This window comes from Scatophagus argus, chromosome 13 (genome assembly GCF_020382885.2).
Source record: "Scatophagus argus isolate fScaArg1 chromosome 13, fScaArg1.pri, whole genome shotgun sequence".
Lineage (NCBI taxonomy): Eukaryota > Metazoa > Chordata > Actinopteri > Scatophagidae > Scatophagus > Scatophagus argus.
In genome coordinates, this window is record NC_058505.1 from 3,187,536 (window position 1) to 3,210,305 (window position 22,770).

Consider the following 22,770-nt stretch of genomic DNA (forward strand, 5'->3'; position numbering starts at 1 on the left):
TCATAAAAAAAATTCCCAGCAGCAACGGCAGTGGCTGTAACGTGTTCGGGCGAGCCGGGGACTCCTCGCCCCCTGTTTATTTTTTAAACATAGAATTAAATAAATAGTTTTAGTAAGGAAATCGTTAACGTATCGTTTTGAGTGAAAACGTTACGTCTTCGGTACGTCGGGGCGCTGCGGTTTATTAGCTAAAAAAAACAAAGCGGACCCTCATAACAGTTTAAGCTAGTTTTGTGTGTCTCAGAAAGAGGACACTTTATGCGAGCAAATGTTACTCTGAGTCGACTGAAACGTCACCATATCATCATAATAAGGTGAGTGTTGTTGTTTTAACCTACATTTGTCAAATGTACTGATCTGCCATGTTTGGGGGCGACGAAAGAGAGAAGCGAGGAATGTGTGTCTTCAGGGGCAAACTTTGGGTGTGGGTAACTGCGCTCCACTCGCGGGACAAAGACAGCTATGTTGATTTCCTTACACGGTGAGGTTTTTCGACAACGTGAAATGTTGGCACATTTCAGCTTACACCTCAAGTATGTCCCTCAGTAAATGTAAGTGTTGGCTTTGTACACAAAGTAGACCATTGAGCCGCTTTGTATGACCAAAGAGGACAGTTTGAGTGATTTATAAGTGCTGGATAAGCTAATTACACCCTGTTTTTTAAATTATGGTAGCCTTCGTTTTAAAGTCAAAACTTTCCCATAGACATTTGCAGATCTTCCTCGATGTTTAAAACGCACAGATACATCATATTTCGTAGTGACGTTTCCGCCTGGGAAGACTTTGTTTGATTACTTTGGCATAGCTGTCATATTGTTACGATGGTCCTACAGTGGGGTTACATTACTAACTCATTTGATGTCATTCGTGTAAGTTTTCCACTGACAGTTTTCGAGCTTAGACTCCTGGCCTCGTCTTAAAATTTTCTGATCGGATGAGCAATGGTTTCTACATCATCCATCAGGAGTTTTTCTTTGCTTTTGCTCGAGAGTGAAGATTGTATTTCAAAGCCACCTGGTATTCTTTTGCAGTGCTGTTAAAGCACTTGGGTCCATTTGTCCAGCTGGGCTTTTCTCAATTTGTCAAAAATCCTTTGCAGATGTCCTCAACATGTGTTTTGTACGTACACTAAAGGAGCACTCAGGTCTGAGTTACTTCAGAGTTTTACACTTTTGGGCAAAATACGCATGAGGACGAAAGCCAAACAACCTTCCCTTTGTAAGGCACAAACACTTCAGTGAAGTTGGACTTGTAAAAGAATATCCTGAAACAAACCACAGCTGGATCCCAGTCTGGTCAAAGTGCATTTTGAACTGTATAAACTGTGGTTGAGGATGCAGTAAGACCTAGACATCTTAAAGAAGGCCATATTGGTTAACCAGAATGTGGATTCTCCTGTTCAGCCATGCCCACAGCACTGATTCAGGACTGTTTACTGTGCAGTAAGCTGGACAAGATCAGTCTTGTCTGCGTTACTCACATCCTGTAAAAGAATTGTAGCCTGAGGGCTTGTTTATTTCTCCCTTGTTAATCTCAGGGAGAAGCTGGATTTGTTGAGCTAGTAATCTGTGCCCACCAAGTTCTTGCTGCAAGGCCTAATTTAGCTTGGATGGGAGGGGAAACATACTTTGGGTTAATTACTAGTCTGTTATGGCTTATAGGCAGCATCATAATTACATAGCAACAGCACTGTATCGAGGTGCGAAAACATGTATGTCTTTAATCTTGCACAGTGTGCGCACATCACATGGATGAAGATAATGCACACCAGGCCTGGTAAGTGTAGACATGAGTGGAGATGTGTCTGCGAACTCTAAGCGGCTCCCCGTCGATGACTTAGTCACTTCCCTTAGTTACACTGCTGTGATGTTTAAACAGTGAGCAACGCTCGGCTAGGATCTAGGAGTGTCCGGGGCATTTGGCAGGGTCACTCAGCATTACTCAACACCAGGCCTTTAACCTGACTTGTCAGATATGAGTCAGGGGTGACAGGGTTTCCAGTGATGGCCAGACAAAGCATGTAGGAGGGTTGGGGGGTATGTTTGATAATCATGTTGAAAGTCCTCACAGCACAGACAAGAAAAGTGTCAAAAAGTTTTAGGTCATTCTGAGAAGTGATTAAAGCTGCTGATAATGAGAAGTAGTTGCAGCTCTAGATGTAACAAAAAGACTGAGAGTTTAATATAAGATAAGATTAAATATTAATATTTTTATCGGCATTTTCATCAGATTGTTTAAAGAATATGTCAGAAATGTATATTATTTTTAAACAATGAAGGGGAACAAGAGGATGCACTGCTTAGAAAACCAAAGCCTGGGTATCATTTTAAAACCCGACTGTTGGGGTTTCAGAGAGTTTCCAGGGCCATCAGACTGACCGAGTGAACTCCGTGGAAAAAGCGCCCCGTATTTCAGTTGCGTAGTTTTTCCACGACGACACAGTGTGGAGCTGGTTCAGATGGAATGCGTTATCTCATCTCCCCGGGGAGGGTTGGGAGATCGTGCTCTCCTCCACATGACCGACAAACCCCAAACAGGTTGTGCATGGTTTGTTCACCAACTTAACTCTTTCCAGAATCAGTCTGCTGAGAACCTAATGCATATGAGATTTGTCGGATTTGCATATGGCTTTTCGACGTTAAGACATATGTTGCACATGTTTATGCACTCTACCTTTTTGCCACAGGAGGTGTTCAGAGGTTTCACTTCATTTTCCTTTTTGGGATGCTGCTAATGTGGCATTCTGGGGTGTTGGTGATTAATCCACAACTGAGTCATCACCAAGGAGAATTTAACAAGGTTATCTTAACCAATATATACAAACAGTATGTGGGCTCACTTTCATCTGCCCAGTTAGATTCAAGTAAAATAATTAAATGGTACTTCTGTAACTAGCTAGTGATGATAAACTCTAATGTTACTTTTACAAGTTCGAGGTGGCATTTTATATGCCCTGGTCAAACGTATCCCCAGATAATTAAGACGCCTGCCACTCCCAGAAAAGGACAAACACTTCCAATAATCCTTTCAACCATTTTTATGGACAGCTGGATGACAGATGGTCAGAATGTGAACATCAGACTGAACTCATTCCTTTTATGTTGCTTCACTTTGATTTTGTCTCAAAACAATAGATAAAGAAACAGACTTTACCTGTTTGCACTCGTGTTGACACCTCTTGTAAGTTCATTATCGAGCTTCATGACCGATTTGTTTCTCTGTGTGGGCTGGGTTTCCTTCAGACATGCTGTGTCGGCAGCCAGGAGCGAGATGTTCTTCCTGATCCTTCAGCAGCCTGTTAGAGGGAAACATGGTGTCTGGGTGTAGCTTAATTAAGGAAATGGATGCAGAGTCACACTGAGGTGTTTGGGGACCTAATGGACTCAGAGTGCACTGCGAGTTTCAGCAGCAGGTGGTGGCCGGATGGCTAACTGGGTGGTAAACAGACCTGGTGGGGGGTGGCCACCCGTTTGTGGACTACCAGATGACCCGCACAGTGTAAACAATGCTGATTTGTGTTGAACGCTACCTTTCACTTTGCAGGCTTGTGAGAAGTTTTTGGCACTTGTGTAGCCTTCATAATTTCACTACACCAGGATCCATTATGTGACACAAAATCAGCAAAACTGTGTTGTACTCATATAGCTGTCAGATCCTTCACAGGGCACAGTCCTGTGACAGAGTGCATATCAACACTGTAAAGGTACAGTTATCAGAGGTGTGTATTGTAAGTTTTCAGGGCACAGGTGTGGCTGCCTACCTCCAAAAAACACAATTTGTAGAGTCACTTGTCAGGGATGTTAAATGCTGTCTGAAAGAGCATCATGAAGTGAATCTATTCTAAAACAGCCCTTCATCAGTTTAAGTTTCTGTCATCCAGTAGCTAGAAATCCCTATGTGATTCTGTCTGGAGACATGGATGTTGTTCCAGAGGATTTGTTGATGAGAAGATGCTACCGAGTGCTATCGAGTATCACTTTATTAATACTGATATTGTGGTGAAGTTTAAAATTCTGGTGTGGTGATAACCTCACTGCATTGTTCGATTTGGAGCAGTCAGTTGATATAAAGTTCAGTGTAATAACAAGATGTGTTTCTTGACAGACTTCTTAGTTTAGCAACACGGTATGAGATGAAAGGACAAGCCAAAGCCCAGCGAGTGATCTGTCGTGGGAATGCTGTGTAGTGGAATCATCTTTAGTAATTTGTGGCCAAGTCAGAGGCTTGTGTGGGATAATGTGGAAATGGAACACAGTGTTGAAGCAACAGCTTGTGCAGCTTCTCTTTTCATGAGAAAAAAAAAGTGAGCCAAACATCAGGGTTAGTGATGCACCGTGCGGTTAACCTGTAATCGCATGAAACGAGGAACGAACTGAGAAACCAGTTGTGGTATATTTTGCAGTTACTCCCATTCTAAGCTGTCTGGTGCATGCACAAAGAGGAGTTGTGGGTGTCAGTGGTTTGTGTTTCGTACTACTTGCTTAGCAACGTTGCATTTGAAGAGTGAAATGCTTTGTGAAACTTGCTTGTTTACTGACCGGCGAATTTGAACATCCAAGATATCAGGACAACTTAAAATAATAAAGTTTGTTTTGACACCTCTGTCATGGTGTCTGAAGCTGCACATCTGCATTAAGAAGGAAACACTTGTTACTCTTCATAAGTAAACCATTTTATGTATGCTTCATGTTGGTTGAACCCAACCCAGACCTGGATTTCATACAGAAATCAAATCTTTTGAGGCACATATAACATAATCTCAGCCATGTGAAGAACATCAAATAGGCCTACTTGTTGAACAGTGGTCACCCACTGTCTAAACATGAACTTTGAAGATTAGTTAACTTTGACAGCTGTGCTTTGTGCCACTATTGGACAACACCGGGCTTGTCTGTTCACAGCCAAATAAACTGCAGGACCAAGTCACAGAGGGGTCAGGAAGGCAGATTAGTCTGCAGAGTTTATAAAAATAATTTGGTCTCAATCAGATACACACATAGCAGCCCATAGACCACCAGTTAATAAGTCTCTGTGTGTGTATTAAATTAAGTGACATAAAAAAGCCTAATACACCTCAGAGTGCAGTATTTCAGAGAGTCCCCACACAGAGGAAGTCTCCTGCTGCATTCTTCACAGAGTGAGTGACCCTGGTTAAAAACAGTGAACAGGTGAATGCACTGACGTCAGTGAACAGAGGAAGGTTTAAACAAAGAAATAACGGTGACACATGTCTGCACAGGCTGACTCAACGCCCTCATGTTCAGCTCCTCTTGAGTGGGACTGACCCCTATGAGGGAAAATCTCTGCTTTATGTGGAAAAACAATGTTTTTCTTTAATCATTGAGTCATGAGGGCACAAGGCAGAGGGAGTTATCCTCATCGATATAAATAGGGTGGAGGTGAGCACTGACCAGTTTATAACTCAGACTCCACTGAGTGAAACATATGTTATTAACAATTGTGATGATGTTTCTGGAAATTCAGTTTAGCAGCTTTGTAAGCAAAATAACAAGATAGCAACTTCTGCCTCAGTGAATCAAATGCTTAAAAAATGCAGAAATCAAAGCACTTGATAACATTCACGTAAAATATCTTTTGAATCAAATGGTGCCACATCACAGTCGTCCATCTTCTGCAGCTGCTTCTCCTTCGCCGAGCAAATATGACGGCCAAGTGGGCGGATGTCACACAGGGACTCTATTATTTGCAACACGGCTACATGTGTGAGCAGAGGAATGCTGTCTGTGAATTGACATGAGGCAGAGCGGGGCTCTGGTCCCTGAGGCGTGCTTTCAGACTGCAGATTGAATCAAAGCGCCTCTGACGTGAGGCAACCAGGCGACCATAACGAAGAGCGCCGTGGAGCATCAAGTTTCACTCTGCTCTTCCCAGCAGCTGTTGGAAGAAATTCTTCATAAAGCTTTTGTGTGGGTCTGTTTCAACATGTTAAAGGCTGGACTATTGTATTGTTTTTTTAGCAAGCAGGTGGTTTTTACATGTTCAAACTACTCAACAGAAAAGGCTTAGAAAGAAAGAGAAGACGCTGGGTTGAGTTTCTCAGTTCTACTTTGTCAGGTTTTATTTTGACGTGTTTTAGGACAGTTTTGATTTATTGTTCTGCAAGGATATGGTGTCTTACCAGTTACCAAACGTCACTGGGTATAGATCCAGGTTTTAACATTCTGACTGTGACTTTCAAGTTGAAATAAAGGTTACGGTGTTGAAATAAACTTTGGTGTTCGTCATGTTCAATTTGGCCGTTTTCTGTTTGAGAGGGTTCGCTGTTTTGGTCCAGCCACTCGTGAGTGAGCGAGTGGTCCGTCTGTCCTGCTGATGCCATTTACTCATCACAGAAGCTCTGACAGCGGCTGCTTGAAGCAGTTTGTGCAGCTGTGCCAATCTCAGGGACACTTGCTGTCGTTTCTGTGGCAGTTTTTCCATTATCTGTCTGCAATACAGAAAGATGAAGTTCCCGTTTTCAGTCCATACTGCCAAGCTGGGATTGGCAGTTTTATTTTTTTCAGACTGGGCAAACAGCTGTCACAACAGCAGGCCTCTTTGGTTTGCCATCACACCCAGCAGATGTTTTCTAGTATGTATTTTGATCCGAAATGTCTTCATCTAGGAAAAACCAGAGGCGTCTTGATTATATCAAAACATTTTATTTACATATTCTTATATCTGGAATCTGGACAGGTTTGGAGGGGATCTTGTTCTAAACACAGATGACTACAGGGTTGCAGCTAACAGTTAAGAGTTAATCTGCTAATTTCTGGAAAATCAAAATTGCGTTATAATTTCCTGGAGCTTTAATTAGCATGTTCAGATGAGGAAACATCAGTTTGACAAGTGAACAAAAAGACTGCAGCACATCCTCAAGCTTCATTAAGAGAATCTTAAAAAAAAATAAAAAAAATTGTATTTAAGACATTCCAGTCAAAACTGCTGCCTTAGTTACTGTACTTGTGTTGGAGAAGAGCTGAGCGGCTCTGGACGTTGTTAACAGACACAGGTTTGTCAATGAAACATTGCGAGGCTGACATTCAATATCATCTTCTTCTTCTCCAGCCTGACCATACAAAGTCATGATTCAACACAGTGTGCTCCCGGTACTCTAAATATTAGGCTCTCGGGTCTGTCATCACGACTACTCATGGGCCATAGTTTCTGCATGATGACAGAGAGAGCGAGGTTCAGTCAGGAGGACGGTTAGACTAAGAAAAGTAAGCAAGACAATGGGAGTTTCTGAACACCTTGCCAGCTCAGAAGTTGTTTGTTTGTTCATCATGTAACGTATTTCATCTGCCACCCAACAGTCGTCAGCTTTGACTCGAGTGGCTGTTGCACAATACGTGTATGGCGTGGCTTCACATCTTCACATGTGGCTTCATCTGATATGTGGGGCAGATAGAATGCAGCAGCTTCGTCTGTGTGCCTCCATAGTTTGGATTAAAAACCGAACATTGATGAGACACAGCTGGTAAACTTTTCTGTTCGGGGGTTAGACGGATCAGTCAGGTAAATTGTCTTGCATTGGGGGAAATGTGGTGGTTGAGTGAAGAACACAGACAGACCTTTTGCTTGAAGAGTTAATTCAAAAGTTCCCTATTCTGTGCATGAAAGGGACTATTAATTAGAGCTGTCACACTGTGTGGCAAACACAGACACGTGTGGGTAGGCTCATGTTGACTAAGTTGCTGATCTTGATGCTTGTTTGACCCTTTTCTCTCCTGTGAGTTCTCCACATACCAGTTTGCTTTTTTTCTTTCACTGTGTGTTGCACACGGTTAGGAGGAGCGGTTTTACAACAGTCTGTTATGGATCTGTCTGAAGCTTTTATCAGCTCTTATCAGCTGTGGCGTTCACTGGCTGAAAGCAGCGCTATCTTTTATGTCTCGTCTTTCCTATGGAACCAGTAAAGTCTCCTCCTCCAACTGTCAGACTGTAATTCTGCTCTTACTGTTAACTGCTGATTTGTTCTCACTGCTTCGAAGCTGAAAAAGTAGTGAAAGTCTTTGCAGAAACCATTGTCTGTCATTTATTTCCCTGACAGCAGTGGTAATAAAAGGAGTAGACATAAATAAAGATAAGCAGATGGGTTGAGGGGATATTTTTTTCTAGAAGGTGTCCTTTATATTTCAGTCACGACAGTGCTTGAAGCAAGCCTGTTCTCCAAAGCTATCGTACATGAGATCCTCAACAGAAATGCCATTGTGTGGCACACATTGCAGACCCCAAATGCCCCCCAGTCTGTCAACCGTCTGTAATTTGCAGCTCTGTGCAGGACGAGCCTCAGAGCAGTAAACAAAGCTGGCCTTCAGGAATGTTGGGGTGGAGCCCTAATAGTGCACAAAGTCTTTGCAGTTGGCACAAGGTTGAATTTTTATTAAGCATCTTGCTGGGTATGTTGAATGTTTTGTCCATCTTGCCACGTGTCAGATTTTAGTTTAGTACAGTTGATAGGAAGAGCACCTGCTGATCTACATGAATTGTCAACAAACATGATCCCGATCTCGTTGCATTCAGACAGGTGTTACAGGACAACCTAAAAACTCTTAAAAATCCCATTCTGCTCTGGTATTGGTGCTGCTGGTGGTGAAACTTTTTACATCCACCAATACTGAACAAATCTTTCAGTGAGGTACTTTTTCTTTATCTGATGTTTTTCTTCCACTGGTCCCCACAGCAGTGTGATGAGTATCACTGAAGCACTTGCATGTTAGCTGGTCAGCATGCCTCTCATTTCACAGGATGTGGGTTTTTTTTGCAGATGTCTGTGCACTCTGACCCACAGCACTGCATCTACTAGTCAGTTTTACTTGCTCTTAACACAAGAACTAACGCTGGACTATTTTGGGGCATGACTGTTGACTCAGTCAACAGTGTCTGTTTTCCTATGTATACCTTACTGGGAAAAATACGCAGAAAGTTGGTCTGAGTAACTGTGAGGATTGGACAGACAATCAAAGAAGTGTGTCACCGGAGCTGTGGGGATTGTCAGAGATTCAGGAAGAGGCAGCCTGACCAAACATGGGAACACACATGCACACACACACACACACACACACACACACACGGGAACACATCTCTGTTTTCTCCTATATAGCTGTTATCTTAGCTTGACTTTTCTTTGTGCACAAAACTTGAGCAAATGTTCCTGACAAAGTAACAGTCTTTAGCCACTAAGGAGAATTGAGTCTTTGTTCACTTCTGGTTTTGTGTTGAGGCTGGTTGGTAAATACTTACAGGCTTAGCTCAGAGAGGCATCATCAGGCTGCTTAATGAAGTGCAGTTACTGCTTCCCGTTTTGGATTCTGTGGCAGCTTCAAGTGCCTGTCATGTTAGTATTAAAGCTGCTGCTGCTCTGTTACAGTCATTATAAGACTGCTGTTAGAATACTTTACTGATACCTGGGGGAAATTGGGTCAGACCAAACACCTCATGTGTAGATGTGACTGTTGTCTCATTTATGCAACATTTTTATTATGTCTCCTCCAGCTTCTTTCTCTGCCTCTAATTCCCTGTCGATATAACATCCATACAACATGTAGGCCTGTAACAGCATGAAAGTTTCCAAACCGCAGTCAGGAAGCAAGTATGTAGTATGGTGGTTTGAGGCGGCTGACGCCAGCCGAGTGTGGGCAAGTCTTTCCTCTATATATGGGAGAGACAAAATGAAGATTACTCTTGGCCTCTGCTGCCTAACGGGAACTGAGGAATTTCACGTCAGCGTCAGGATGGAGACTTAACAACACAGGACAGCATCAAAGAGCACTTTTTAAACCTAAATGTGTACCCTGCATGTCTTGTTAAAGTTAGACCTATTGTTTACACCAGGCCATGAGAATCTTTTCAAGGGTGAATTGCTTTGTCAATGGTAGTATAATTTCCCTAAGTTATCACTAACGTGCAAGTAGGCCAATCTAAAGTATCCCCTCAGCTGTGCAGCTGTGCCACATGTGGAGAGAAAAGACCCATACCTTCAGACATAGCAGTTGTGCAGCCGTGCTTTTCAGATATGAATCTCTTCAAATCTCTTTTAAAGTAGCTCTGTGACTCATTAAACCTCCTATACTTGTTGCATTTAAACATTTTGTCTGCATTAAGTGTCACTGAGACTTTAGTGACAAATTTGGAAAAAATGTGTTGAGCCTTAAATGTCAATCTGCTTCTTTAATCTTGATGTCTCCTTTCAGCTTCCATCACTGAATTTCTTTTTTTTTCTTGTTCTTTTTACAGATGGATCTGCGGTTATTTTTGATAGCAGTGTTATCAGCAGTCCTTGGTTGCAGCTGGGCACAGCAAGGTAAGAACAAGGACATGTCATAAATTTGTTCAGATTTTCTTATCTTAAACATTAAACGTTAAACATTAGCTAGTCCGAAGGGTAGTGTGTTTTCAGCTCGGTTAACAGACCCTCCAGAGCAAAACAGTTACATTTCATTCTCTGTGCAGTGCGTGTCATTTGTTTTAGCTTTCAGTTTCTCAAGCACAATGAAATACAGCATCCCTCAAATCTTGTATTTCTTCATTCATGGCTTAATGACTCTGTGGGTCCTTTTAGCCAGTGGTGGGAGGCTCTTTTACAAGGTGAAGTCATCACTTGGTGAGCTGCCTGGAGCTTTTCTCGGCATGACTCAGTTTTCTGAAATGGGAAGGGGTTGTGATTTGTGATCTGAAACTGGTTTGAGTTAGTGATCTAATGGAAATACTGTTTTCTGTCAGCGTGGCTAGAAGAACTGTGTGTGTTGTCTCTTTCAGAGGGAAGCATATGCATCAAGGCAAACGCACAGTCATGTGGGGAATGCATCCAGGTCGCCGAGTCGTGTGGATGGTGCTCAGACGAAGTGAGTTGAACCACTCAAGTGTTTTATCAAATGAATGAAAAATTATCCCGAAGATGTTAAACTGTGGGTGTGGCACATTCAGCGTCTCCTCTGTGCTTTGTGCGGCAGTGTTGCTTCATGGTTAAACTGCCAGAAACAATGAACAAACGCAGCTGGCAGCCATTATGTTGTGCAGGGAACGCTGCAATCCCAGGAATAGGGTGAATAAGCTCTGCTGTTTTGTTGCCAACGTTGACAATTCCATCATTTCAGTCTGTGTTCAACAGTCACAGCCGAATCTATCTAAAACAATTAAGATGCTATGATTTAGCTAATAAAATATCATTCTGATGTGTTTGATGATTTTTATTGCTTCGTGTTCATCATTGTGAAAAGCAGGCAGAGCTCAAAAAGAGAGAATTGTTTCTTTAATTGTTTCTTTGAATTCATTTTGCTCATCTTTACTATTTATATGGTTAGATAAATAAGTGTGTTGATGTACATGCACATAAACTACCTCTGAGGACGTGAACAAACAAACACAGAGCAGCACTAGAAAATCAAGACATACAAAAGACTTCTTTCCTGCCTCTTGACTGAAGGCACGTAAACCACAAGTACTCCATTAATTGTAAACACGAGTGCTGCCGCTTCTTGTCTCACAGTGGAAACTTTTGCCTAATAACCCTGTTTAATTGGATGTTTTCTCTACCAAAAGGAAGTGTTCTTGCTGTGGTGGCAGTACACCCCCGAGTGAACTGACCACAGTACAGGAAAATACTGATTTACAGAAGCGTGAGGTTAATATTAAATGTTGTTTCACTTCTTCACACCAAGTACAAGGCAGTAGATTTGGGTCGTATTTATACTGCAACATGAATGGGGAGTTTGTCTATCAAAAAGATTTTTAAAAATTCAGTTGTTACCCCATTTTATTGTACAGGTTATTTCTTGTTTCAACATTTAAAGTCTGTTTGATTCTCCAGCTAACTTGACTGTCTTTGTCACTATTTTAGTTTGCTCACTTTACTTTTCTCACTTTACGTGTCCCTTCAGTCTTCCCACATCACACACACCTGCACCTCTGCAGCAGAATGCATAAGCCTTCTTAGTACAAAGAGTTGTTTGTCGTGATGAATGATTCATTTTCTTTAAAAATGCCCCCTTAAAGTTAAGACTTGATGCTGGTAAAGATAAAATTTATTCACGAAGCATCTTGAGAGGTCCTAGAGTGAGAGGAGGATTTTTAAGAGGCTGAAGAGATTCATTAGCAGAGGAGAAAATGGCCGAAAGAGACAAAAGAGGTAAGTTGATAAAATATTCAACATGCAGTGAATGAAGGGAGATATGCAGTGAATGCCTCCACACATTTTTTTATGTCCTCATACTTATGATTTACTGCTGATGATTCACTAATGATCTCGAAATGATGCTCATCTTAAACCATCGGCTGTGATCCACAAATATCATCTCATTATATTCATATACACCAGTCATCTTATTTGTCCAGAGAAGAAGAAGAAGAATCAGCTTTATTGACAGTATATATATTTTTACATACACACACTGAATTTGCAACACCCTACAAGTTACATGCAGTGAAACACACACAGGAGCAGTGGGCAGCATCCACGTGCATTAATCACTCCACCACACCCAAATTTTTCCTGCCCGTCCGGTGGGGGAATTGAACCAGTGACCCTCCGATCACAAGCCGCTTCTCCAACATCTAGGCTGCCCCAGAGTAGAGGTATGGTGATAGTCAGTGCCAGCTCTGAAACTGTTCGCCAGGTGACCCTCTTGGTGTTTTTGCCAGCTGAGTGTATGTCAGAACAGAGCTGCATTCCTGTTAAATTGTGTCTGTACTTCACTGTCAGACTGCTGGCTGCTACTTGCCCCCCACGTTACGAAATCACCACATGGCTGCAGCTTTTAGTACAGTCAAATTCAGCTGCCTTTTTTTTTTACAACACAATGTGAAGTATCTTTAGCACTGAAGTACATATGGTTTAATCTTATACTCAGAGGTGTTCAAATTCAGCCGAAAATCATTCAGAAATCACACCAAAGAGCAACAAGTGCTGCGAGTGCTCCATAAAAAGGTATTTGGCACCCTCACAATCTGACTGCAGTGCATCATGGAAAAGCTATGAATGTTGTGTATGCTGCCCACTGCTGACGACATGATTGTTTCTTGTGTGACTGAGGTTGATTAAACTATTTCTCATATTCTCCCCGTAAACTCAGGCTTAGTAGGTGTGTTGTGTTGGCGTGATTTTCAGACTTTCTAGTAATCTTTTCTGATGTTTACAGTAAGATAGAAGGGAGGGGAGAAAAAAAAGTCTGCATGGGTCATGTGGTTTTGAAAGAATCAGGTCACAGCACTATTTCTGTTTTGACTTGAGTTCATTGTCTCAAGCTCTCCTCTGCTATGCCTTGTGGGATATCATGTGCAACCAATCAATATTCCTAGCCAGAGCTCCCAGTCATCTGTTTCTCCTTGTCTCCTGATGCCTAAGAACAGCGGCCCAAAAAACAGACAGCTCAAGTACAACATATTCATTTCAGAGGCCTCGCTGGCCGAAAAGATCCTGAAAATTGGATCAGCAGCAGATATTAGTGAGTTAATTTGTTTAAACAACACCAAACAGAACACCATTTTTTTCCTACATTCTTCTTCGCTGAATAAGTGACATATTAAGATTTTGTTTGAAGCTCAGTTTGTCATTATGTTACTGTGCTAGCTGTCAACATGTTGCAACATGTTAAACCAGTCCCACCAAAACAAATTCCTGCACATTTACAGGACCTTTCCAGATGTTTTTGCACAGTTACCAGCTACAAAAATGCTTGTCTGTGGGAAATCTGTCTGTGTTGGTGAAGAAATTCAAGGTGAAAAATGTCTTGTGTGATCACAGCACAACCCTGCTATGCCTGCATGAACTGCCTGTAAAGTTATATTTAAAACATATGTTGAATTCTTCAGAGGTGGTCTGATACTTTTAAGAACATTTTGTGATCTTCTCAGAGTGTTCTCTGAGCTTAAGCCTAAGGGACAGTGTTTAGGAAGGTAGGTGTGTAGTACAAATTTCTTTGAAAATGAAACCTCTTGTGCTGTTTCACAGAACTTCCTCGATGTGGGTGAGTCCAAGTCAGCTCGCTGTGATGATCTCGAGTCCCTGAAGAAGAGAAACTGTCCCGCGGCCAGTATTGAGAACCCACGCGGAAGCATCACCATCAATACGAACAAGCCTGTCACCAACCGCAATAAGGACGTGACTGAGAAGCTGAAGCCTGAGCAGATCACCCAGATCCAGCCCCAGAAAGTCACCCTGACACTCAGATCTGGTAAAAACCCAACAAAGCTCAGTCATAAGACCAGAAAAGTGTTTTTTGTTGTTGTTGTTGTTGTCACAATCTCTTAAATCATCTAAAAATCCTCTCCTTTTTTCCTCCACTGAAGGTGAGCCCCAGACTTTTGACCTGAAATTCAAGCGTGCTGAGGACTACCCCATCGACCTGTACTACCTTATGGACCTCTCCTACTCGATGAAAGATGATTTGGAAAATGTCAAGAACCTTGGTACTGACCTCATGAAGGAAATGCGAGAGATTACCTCAGATTTTAGGATTGGTGAGGAAAACTCGACTGTCAGTGAAAAGATATTAATCAACGGACCGGCTGTCACGTTTGGAATATTTTTCCAATCCTAAATGAAATGCTTTCCTCTTTTAGGTTTCGGCTCATTTGTGGAGAAGACCGTCATGCCTTACATCAGCACCACGCCAGCCAGGCTCCTCAACCCCTGCACCGGGAACCAGAACTGTACCAGACCCTTCAGCTATAAGAACGTCCTGAAGCTGACGGAAAACGGAGACGAGTTCAATCAGTTGGTCAGCCAGCAGCAGATCTCAGGGAACCTGGACTCTCCAGAGGGAGGCTTCGATGCCATCATGCAGGTTGCGGTCTGTGAGGTGAGAAGCGGCTGAAGGTTTTTCCCTTTGTGCTTCCCAGTGGTTGCCTGTTCTGCTGTTTAACTGCAGTAAGGGTGTCTCATTAGTGTGTGAAATATTAACGAGGAGGCTTTCTGTGTTTCCCCAGGAGCAAATCGGCTGGAGGAACGTGACCCGTCTGCTGGTGTTTTCCACCGATGCTGGTTTCCACTTTGCCGGTGATGGGAAACTGGGCGGCATCGTCCTGCCCAACGATGGGAAGTGTCACCTGGAGAACAACATGTACACCATGAGCCACTACTATGTATGTAGTTAAATTGATTTTATATGCATAATAAGTGCAAGAAGAGTTGACTAAGCATGTATGCTGTTTTCTGTTGTCTCAATTTTTTCTTCTTCTTTTTGGATTTCGTTAATCAGTATGTGTGTTTATTATTGAATCCTTAGGACTACCCCTCCATCGCACATTTGGTGCAGAAACTGAGTGACCACAACATTCAGACCATCTTTGCTGTTACTGAGGAATTCCAGCCTGTTTACAAGGTGAATTTGTGCTTTCTGTACACTGACGCACATTTCTTTGTTCATGCTAGTCTTCCCTTGAACTTTTGGTGTCTTTTTCAGGAGTTGAAAAATCTTATTCCGAAATCAGCTGTCGGCACGCTGTCCTCCAACTCCAGCAACGTGATCAAACTCATCATTGATGCTTACAACGTGAGTCAAATTACGCCATATTCACGTGACTTCTGTCCCTGGAATTAAGAGATTAGTTTACACCTTCCTGTGGTTCCTTTAAAGACTGTTTAATCTCTCTTGTTTTGGACAGTCCTTGTCTTCTGAGATCATTCTGGAAAACAGCAGGCTGCCAGAGGGAGTATCCATCACCTACAAGTCCATCTGTAAGAACGGCGTTGAGGGAACAGGGGAGAACGGCAGGAAGTGCTCCAACATCTCCATCGGAGATGAGGTAGCTGAAAAAATAGCATAATTCACGGGGAATCGACATAGCAAAGTGGGAAAAGCGGTGTTGTGACTGGGTGTTTGTGGCATGTGAAGGTGATGAAAATCCATGTTTGAGCTACAGTGTTGCTCCTTCTGGTTGGGGAGAAATTGGTTGTTCCACATTGAGAGACAGGAGAGGAGTAACACCTCCATTTAAAAAAGTCACTTCAGAACAAACAAAATGAGAAAAAGTGAAACACATGACAAGCTAATAATCCCTGTCGTATCTGAAAAATGGAACATAAGCTTTGAGGCTCCCTACTCAGTAGGTTTCATAACCCTGTAAACTCTCCTCTGGTTTCCAGGTGTTTTTCAAGATTTCTGTTGAATCCCAAAAGTGTCCATCACATGGCAAGAGTGAGACCATCAAAATTAAACCACTTGGCTTCAATGAAGAAGTGGAGATAGTTTTGAAATTCATCTGCAACTGTCAGTGTGCCGCTGAAGGACAGCCCAACAGCAAGAAATGCCACGAGGGCAACGGGACCTTCGAGTGTGGAGCCTGCAAGTAAGTGATTCACAATGTCAGTGCTGCTGAACCGTGTATCTGGTCTGTGAGTTTGCAATTTCCAACCACAACCGTGCCTCTTTAAAGAAACGATATAACAGCAGGTGATAAAGTGTATGAAAAGATGTGGATGAAAAGATGTGTGTGACGGGTGTTCTTCATTTGAAGTACTTGCTTCCCAGACATTTTTTTTTTCTGGTTGAATTATGCAGGTGTAATGACGGACGTATCGGCCGTCTTTGCGAGTGCAGCAAAGACGATGTGCAGACAGAGGACCTGGATGCCAACTGCCGGAAAGACAACGGTACGGATATCTGCAGCAACAACGGTGACTGTGTCTGCGGCACCTGCGAATGCAAGAAGCGGGAGAAGATCGATGAGGTCTACAGTGGAAAGTACTGCGAGTGTGACAACTTCAACTGTGACCGCTCCAACAACCAGCTCTGCGGAGGTGAGTATTTTAGGAATAAAGCCATTTCAGTGACTTGTGCCAGTTCCATCATCAGCTCTGTTTTAACTCTTGCCTTTGCCTGTCTTTCACCAGGACATGGACGCTGTGAATGCAGGAAGTGCATCTGTGATGCTAACTACACAGGCGGCGCCTGCGACTGCTCCCTCGATACTTCAACCTGCCTCGCCAAGAACGGGCAGATCTGCAACGGCCGCGGTACTTGTGAATGTGGAATCTGCAAATGCACCGACCCCAAATTTCAGGGTCCTACCTGCGAGAACTGTCCCACCTGCCCCGGAGTGTGCACTGAGCACAAGTGAGTCTGAGGATTGCATTTGTGGCCGGAAATGTGACATTCACAAATAGTAGGATTACATTTATTAAAAAAAAGAACTGTTACTTCAAAGCAAGAAGGTCTTGAGTTTGGGCCCTCGGTCTGCCTGTACACATCTGCTTCCTGTGTGCTCGCATGTGTTTCCTCTGTGCACGGCTACAGCTACTGTTGAGGAAGTGAGGTTGCATTTTTTGTCTGGGAAATTTTAGCCGCCTGAGGGTAGCTTATGTTTTTCCATTATAATCCATAGTTACTGTATATTATAGGCATATTGAATTCACTTAACAGTTGTTGTGGCTTTAAAATTATACTATGCAGAATTTTCCTAAAAAATGTATAGACACAAACAGTTTGTTTCAGTCATCACCTAAGATCCATTAGAACTGTGTGGCAGCATCTGTATCTACCTGCCTGTTTTTTCTTATTTTCTCGTTACTTTGCTGTTTTCTGGATGTTTCTGGGCATCTGAACTGTTCACCACTCATCGGTTGCTGTGTCAGCTTCCTCTGGCTTTTACCAATGTATTCTGTAACTCTAATGAATAGAATACAACTTGGAGAGTGAATCAGCCCTCGGGTCTTTGTGTTCACAGGGACTGTGTGCAGTGCCAAGTATTCAAGTCCGGTGAGAAGAAGGATACATGTGAGCAGGAGTGTGGCTACTTCGATCTGCACAAGGTGAAGGATCGCAGTAAGCTGCCTCAGCCTACAGACCAGAGCTTCCCACTGACTCACTGCAAAGAGCGAGACGCCAACGACTGCTGGTTCTACTACACCTACGCCATCAGGAATCACACCAAGGAGGTCTATGTGGTGGAGACGCTGGGTATGATTTCAGTGCTACGTTTTGCATTGATTAGGTTAAAAAATGAACATTTGTGGCCCCTTTGGATACATTTGTTCTGGGGTTTAGTTGCACTGTCACTTTCACAATTAATAGGATTCAGGGAGCTTTATTGTCATTTCACACATGTAGAAACATAAGGTGGAATGAAATTAGTATCCCTGGTCCCAGTATAAGCCCAATAACCTACAAATACTAATGAATATAAAAACAACACTATATAAATATAAAAACAACCAGAATAAAATACCAAGTTATTTCAAGTTTACGGTGTGTGTGAAATCAGACACGTTTTTTTTTCCTTATCACAAATTTAGTTCCAACAGGTGAGCAGGAGAGCAGCATAGCTTCCATTCTACTTCTAACACATGAGACTAAGACTTGAGATCGTTTTTATGAACATTACTTTCCTGTGCATTTTCTCTGTTAGAGTGCCCAACAGGACCTGACATCATCCCGATTGTGGCTGGCGTGGTAGCGGGCATCGTGCTCATTGGCCTCGCCCTGCTTCTCATCTGGAAACTGCTCATGATCATCCATGACCGCAGAGAGTTTGCGAAGTTCGAGAAGGAGAAGATGAACGCCAAGTGGGACACGGTGAGTCAGCTGCACCACAGCACCTGGAAACATCTCATCTGGGGAGCAGATTTACTCATTTCAGTAATGGTTACCTGAAGCATTGCAGATATTGATATGTCAGCTGCATTTGTAATAATATTAGAATTTATATTTGGAGAGCTAAACAATCAGGTTATTCATAATGAAGAGGATTGAGTGAAAATAATTGTTAGACCCTCTAGGTCTGAAAGTGTGTGGAGATGAACAAAAGACTGAGCGCCACTTTGCATGTTTCTCCAAACATTTACGGATGTCAGGAAGCCGTGTGAAATAAACAGCAGAAAAATATCCAAAAACTGTAAAACTGCAAAGAGATTTAAACCAGAGTAAACTGGAAAATCCCTGAACGCCACCCTCAGCTCCGCGACCATCCCCATCTGTCTGTGCTCAGCCATGCAGTCTTGTTCAGTCTTTATTTGCTGAGGGAGCGGCCTTCCCCTCAGTTGACGGTGCTGCCTCTCGCTGTCCGCATGGTACAACTGCACGACCATAAAAGGAAGTGAAGTGAAGAAAGAGGAGGACTGCTGGATGACCTCTGATGGAAAGCTGCGTGGGAGTCACAGCAGCAGTGTTTATGGCCTGATAGCAGCAAACGCTCTTCACAGCCACTGTGATATGTAAAATAACATTGTTAATAAGTTATTTCTGAAGGAGAAGAAAGTAAAAACGTTGCAAAGTGGCTTTCTGTTAAAACGTATTTGTATTCTCTCTTAATGGACAGACTGTAGCAGGAAGGCTTGTGCTCCCATGCACATTTCCAGCCAGTCTTATTTATATCTGGTATAGTTCTTTGCTAACATAACTGAAATAATATGAAAGCAGTAGGAAAGTAAAAATATTCTACTGAACTGTTACAAACCACGTAGGGAAATAATAAATAAGTTAGTAGGACAACAGACTTAACAACAGTGAAGACACGGATGCCATTACACAAGATTATAAAAATAATGATGAGTGCTAAAGGTTTTCCTTCAGACTTTTGTGCCTGTCCTCCCTCTTTTTCTTCTGTTTCCCCCCTTTTCACACCCCCCTCCCCTTCCCTTTTCCTTCTCCATGTTAGCAAGGGAACCCCATTTACAAGAGTCCTGTTAACCAGTACCAGAATCCCAGCTATGGGAGTAAAGGCGCTGCTCTTTAGGCCAAAGTTTGTATCACCTCTTGGTATCATGTACTCGCATGTTCTCTGAGTGCAGTTTTACCTCTTGAATGGAAATTTGTTGGCTGCATGTTGTCTGACACTGCGGTGCTGGTGAACAAATTTCCTAACAGCTTACTAATAGTAACAAAGTCTAAAGAGGTTTTTATTTTAACCTTTTTCTTCTCATTTCGGTCCTACTCTCTTCATTTATGCGTCGCTTCAATATCCGGAGGAAAATGTCTTTTCTCATCAGGGTAAATGGTTAAACCTCCATTTTACAGCAAGCTCTGACTGGTGAGAGCCAGTTTAAGAACATCTAAACGCTCTATTAACAGTACTGTGAGGAAAACCTTTCAGGAAGTAGACGAGTATACCTGAGTGTGTTATAAAACACCCGGCCCCGTTCTTTTTGTCATGTGATTACAGGCACTTTGGTGCGGCTGAGTGTTCTTAGCTGAGCTCTGCACCACCCTCCTCCATCACTGTTCACCTCCATCATAATCAGTGTAAACAGCAGACTGCTGGGTATAACATTACCTCACTGTCATTAGTAGCTGAGAACCACTACTTACTGCGCAGCTTTCTGATTCCCGGGAAGCACATAATGCTGATTTTTGTTGTGTCCATAAAGCGGAGAGCGTGCACCTCAGTTAGTCATGTGGACCGGCAGCATTTCAGCAGCTCTGTGCAAACTCAGTGTTTGTGTATAACGCTGTGCAGACACCATGCATGTCTTTTAATCACGTACACTGTGCTAATATTCATAATAAACGTTTTAATCGCCTGCAATGGTCGCACAGTACAGATCAGCCTCTGTCACCTCCAGGGGTCAGATCGTTTGTATTCTACCATTTCGTACAGATGGTAGTAGTTCAGGACTAGAAGAGACAGAGTGGCAGTCCGACACTCGACAGTCGACTACAGCAGTCAGGCTCAAGCTGCTAAAACCATGGCAACAGAATCCGATCCCAGTTCATATGACGTGTGACCAGCGTGTTGCCTCAAGCCAGATGGTGACGAAGACGAACAGCGTGGCTGCACGCTCAGTGCTGACTTTTTGTGTTTGCTCTTTTACTGTACAACTTAATCTTTAGATGCTGATTTTCCTGGTCTTGAGTTTGTGTTATTGCGCCTGTGCAAAGGTTTTGACAAGTGCTGTGATTTGTTGACATGATTACTGAGTTTAAGTTCACACCCGCTGTGCTCACGCTTGCTGTTTTTTCTCTGTTTCTCAGGGTGAGAATCCAATCTACAAAAGTGCTGTGACGACTGTCGTCAATCCAAAGTATGAGGGTAAATGATGGAGCTTTGCCTTCATTGTGACAACACTGTATGGAAGAGAATGTGGGCCGGATGGACGGGAGGGACGGGTTTTCTAATGCTCTCACTGTTTGTTTGTCGTTGTAGTCACCAAATGATAGCAGTGCATTTTGCCACTATTTCAGTGTGTTTTACTCACTTGTTTGTATTTTCTATGCATCATCTGAAACGTGTACAGTCTGTATAAAAATGGGGGGTTTGTTTTATTTTATTTCTTTAATTTTTTTTTTGTCCTGTGCGGATCTTGAGAGGATGTGTTGAACTGATTTGTAGATTTTCCGCCACGGGACTGGCAAGGTAACGAAAGCCCAGATGTGCCTTTTTTTTTTTGTTTTAATACAACCATCAAACCATCAGTGTTTTGTTGACCATTCAGTTGGATGGTGATAACGGGCAACAAATGAAGAGTCCCTCTCCACACTGAACGTGTACAGAATGTCGAGTGGGTGGCAGTTTGTCAGCCAGTGTTTCAAAAGCACAGGGGGGATTTAGAAGGTCTTAAGCTTGATTTGCGGTCTGAGCAAAGGTCTTATTGTGTCTGGAATCATTTCAACTCTTTTTAAGTGTCTCTGGAATGAAACTCTTCAAATGTAGCACCGGTCGGTCGAGTGCGGTAGCAAAGAAATGTGTGTGCAGTGTGTTTTGGTTTCTGTGTTAAGCCATATATGTGTTCACAGAACTGAACTGAACGTGTTTGTATGTTTTCTCTCTGGGTGACTTAGTACATCTGAACAATCAGTTGAAATGTCTTTGGTCTAGAAAAGCTGTTTTCTTGGGCTGCCTCTCCAGATTGAAGGACATTAGTGTACAGTAGTATTACCGTTTGGCTCCAGGTTTTACTTGCTTAATTTAAAGCCAACTCAGGGCCTTAATTCTTCACAGCAATGCCAAATACACGTGCATTTTCCTTATTTACTAAATTTGCTTCCATAGAAATGCCTTGTTTTATTTGTAGGACATGAGTTAGGTAAGGGTTCCACTTTATTTCCATGTGTCAGTAATTCCACACAAATGTTTTGTGGTGCCTCGATCAAAATGTTTTTTTAACTGAAAAGAAACCGTAAAGATGTCATTTAGTTATAAAAATCAGTGGCAAGGGAACTCTAGAATTTTAGGTTTCGTAAAGAGAAAAAAGGTTACACCTATCGTTGTTTTTAAGTGCCTTTTTTAATTTCAACACATTCACAATTGCAATTCTGTATTTCTGAAATTATTTATTGAATAAACATTGAAAACAATTTACCCTTATACTGTGAAAGTATTTTGTGGATGTGTTATTCTGCTCGCTGGTGTGTTCATTGTGTCTCGTAGTTAGCAGTGGGGTTTTAAAGTGCATGAACCTGATGGGGAAATTCTGAGGTGGAATGTGAACAAATTTTCCGCTCTTGTCCCTTAACAAAGCTCAGGACGAATGACAAAGCCCTTTATTGATTCATGCCTTCGACATCCTGATGAATGGCAGCAGTGTGGAAGCTCAGCAACCACATGAATTGTCAGAAGTGTTAAAACTGTGTTTGCTCATGTCTGGCATGAAATCATTTGTGAAATGGTTTGCTGTTTACAAGACCCACCATGTACAGTGTTTACCATGTTTTAAAGGCCTCTTCTCAGTGGTTACAGTTGTCCATCTTAAAACAGGAACACATTGGGAAGCTCTTAAAGTTCTGTGGTGTACAGCCGCCATGCTTTGTTTCCCTTTTTATAACAAACTTGGAGAAAACCTGAGTTGATTTGACAAAGAGTGAATTACATTAAACGACACTGAGACAGTGTGGT

General features: G+C 42.5%; 1 protein-coding gene across 1 annotated transcript; it reads left to right on the top strand.

The window, feature by feature from the left end:
• On the top strand, positions 1-22,236 carry LOC124070007 (integrin beta-1-like). The gene is made up of 16 exons (XM_046409588.1): positions 1-314; positions 10,240-10,306; positions 10,762-10,847; positions 13,952-14,174; positions 14,290-14,460; positions 14,563-14,801; positions 14,929-15,084; positions 15,228-15,323; positions 15,405-15,494; positions 15,607-15,747; positions 16,088-16,290; positions 16,503-16,741; positions 16,835-17,057; positions 17,668-17,900; positions 18,349-18,515; positions 20,910-22,236. The coding sequence occupies exons 2-16, from the start codon at positions 10,240-10,242 to the stop codon at positions 20,973-20,975; spliced, it is 2,400 nt and encodes a 799-aa protein (XP_046265544.1). The 5' UTR covers positions 1-314; the 3' UTR covers positions 20,976-22,236.
• The last annotated feature ends 534 nt before the right edge of the window (positions 22,237-22,770 follow it).

Excerpts from the sequence above, each read along its gene's own strand:
- LOC124070007 (XM_046409588.1), top strand. The coding sequence starts at position 10,240 with ATGGATCTGCGGTTATTTTTGATAGCAGTGTTATCAGCAGTCCTTGGT. Across the intron at positions 15,495-15,606 it reads TCATCATTGATGCTTACAAC|TCCTTGTCTTCTGAGATCAT; the intron begins GTGAGTCAAATT and ends TGTTTTGGACAG. Across the intron at positions 18,516-20,909 it reads TGAACGCCAAGTGGGACACG|GGTGAGAATCCAATCTACAA; the intron begins GTGAGTCAGCTG and ends TCTGTTTCTCAG.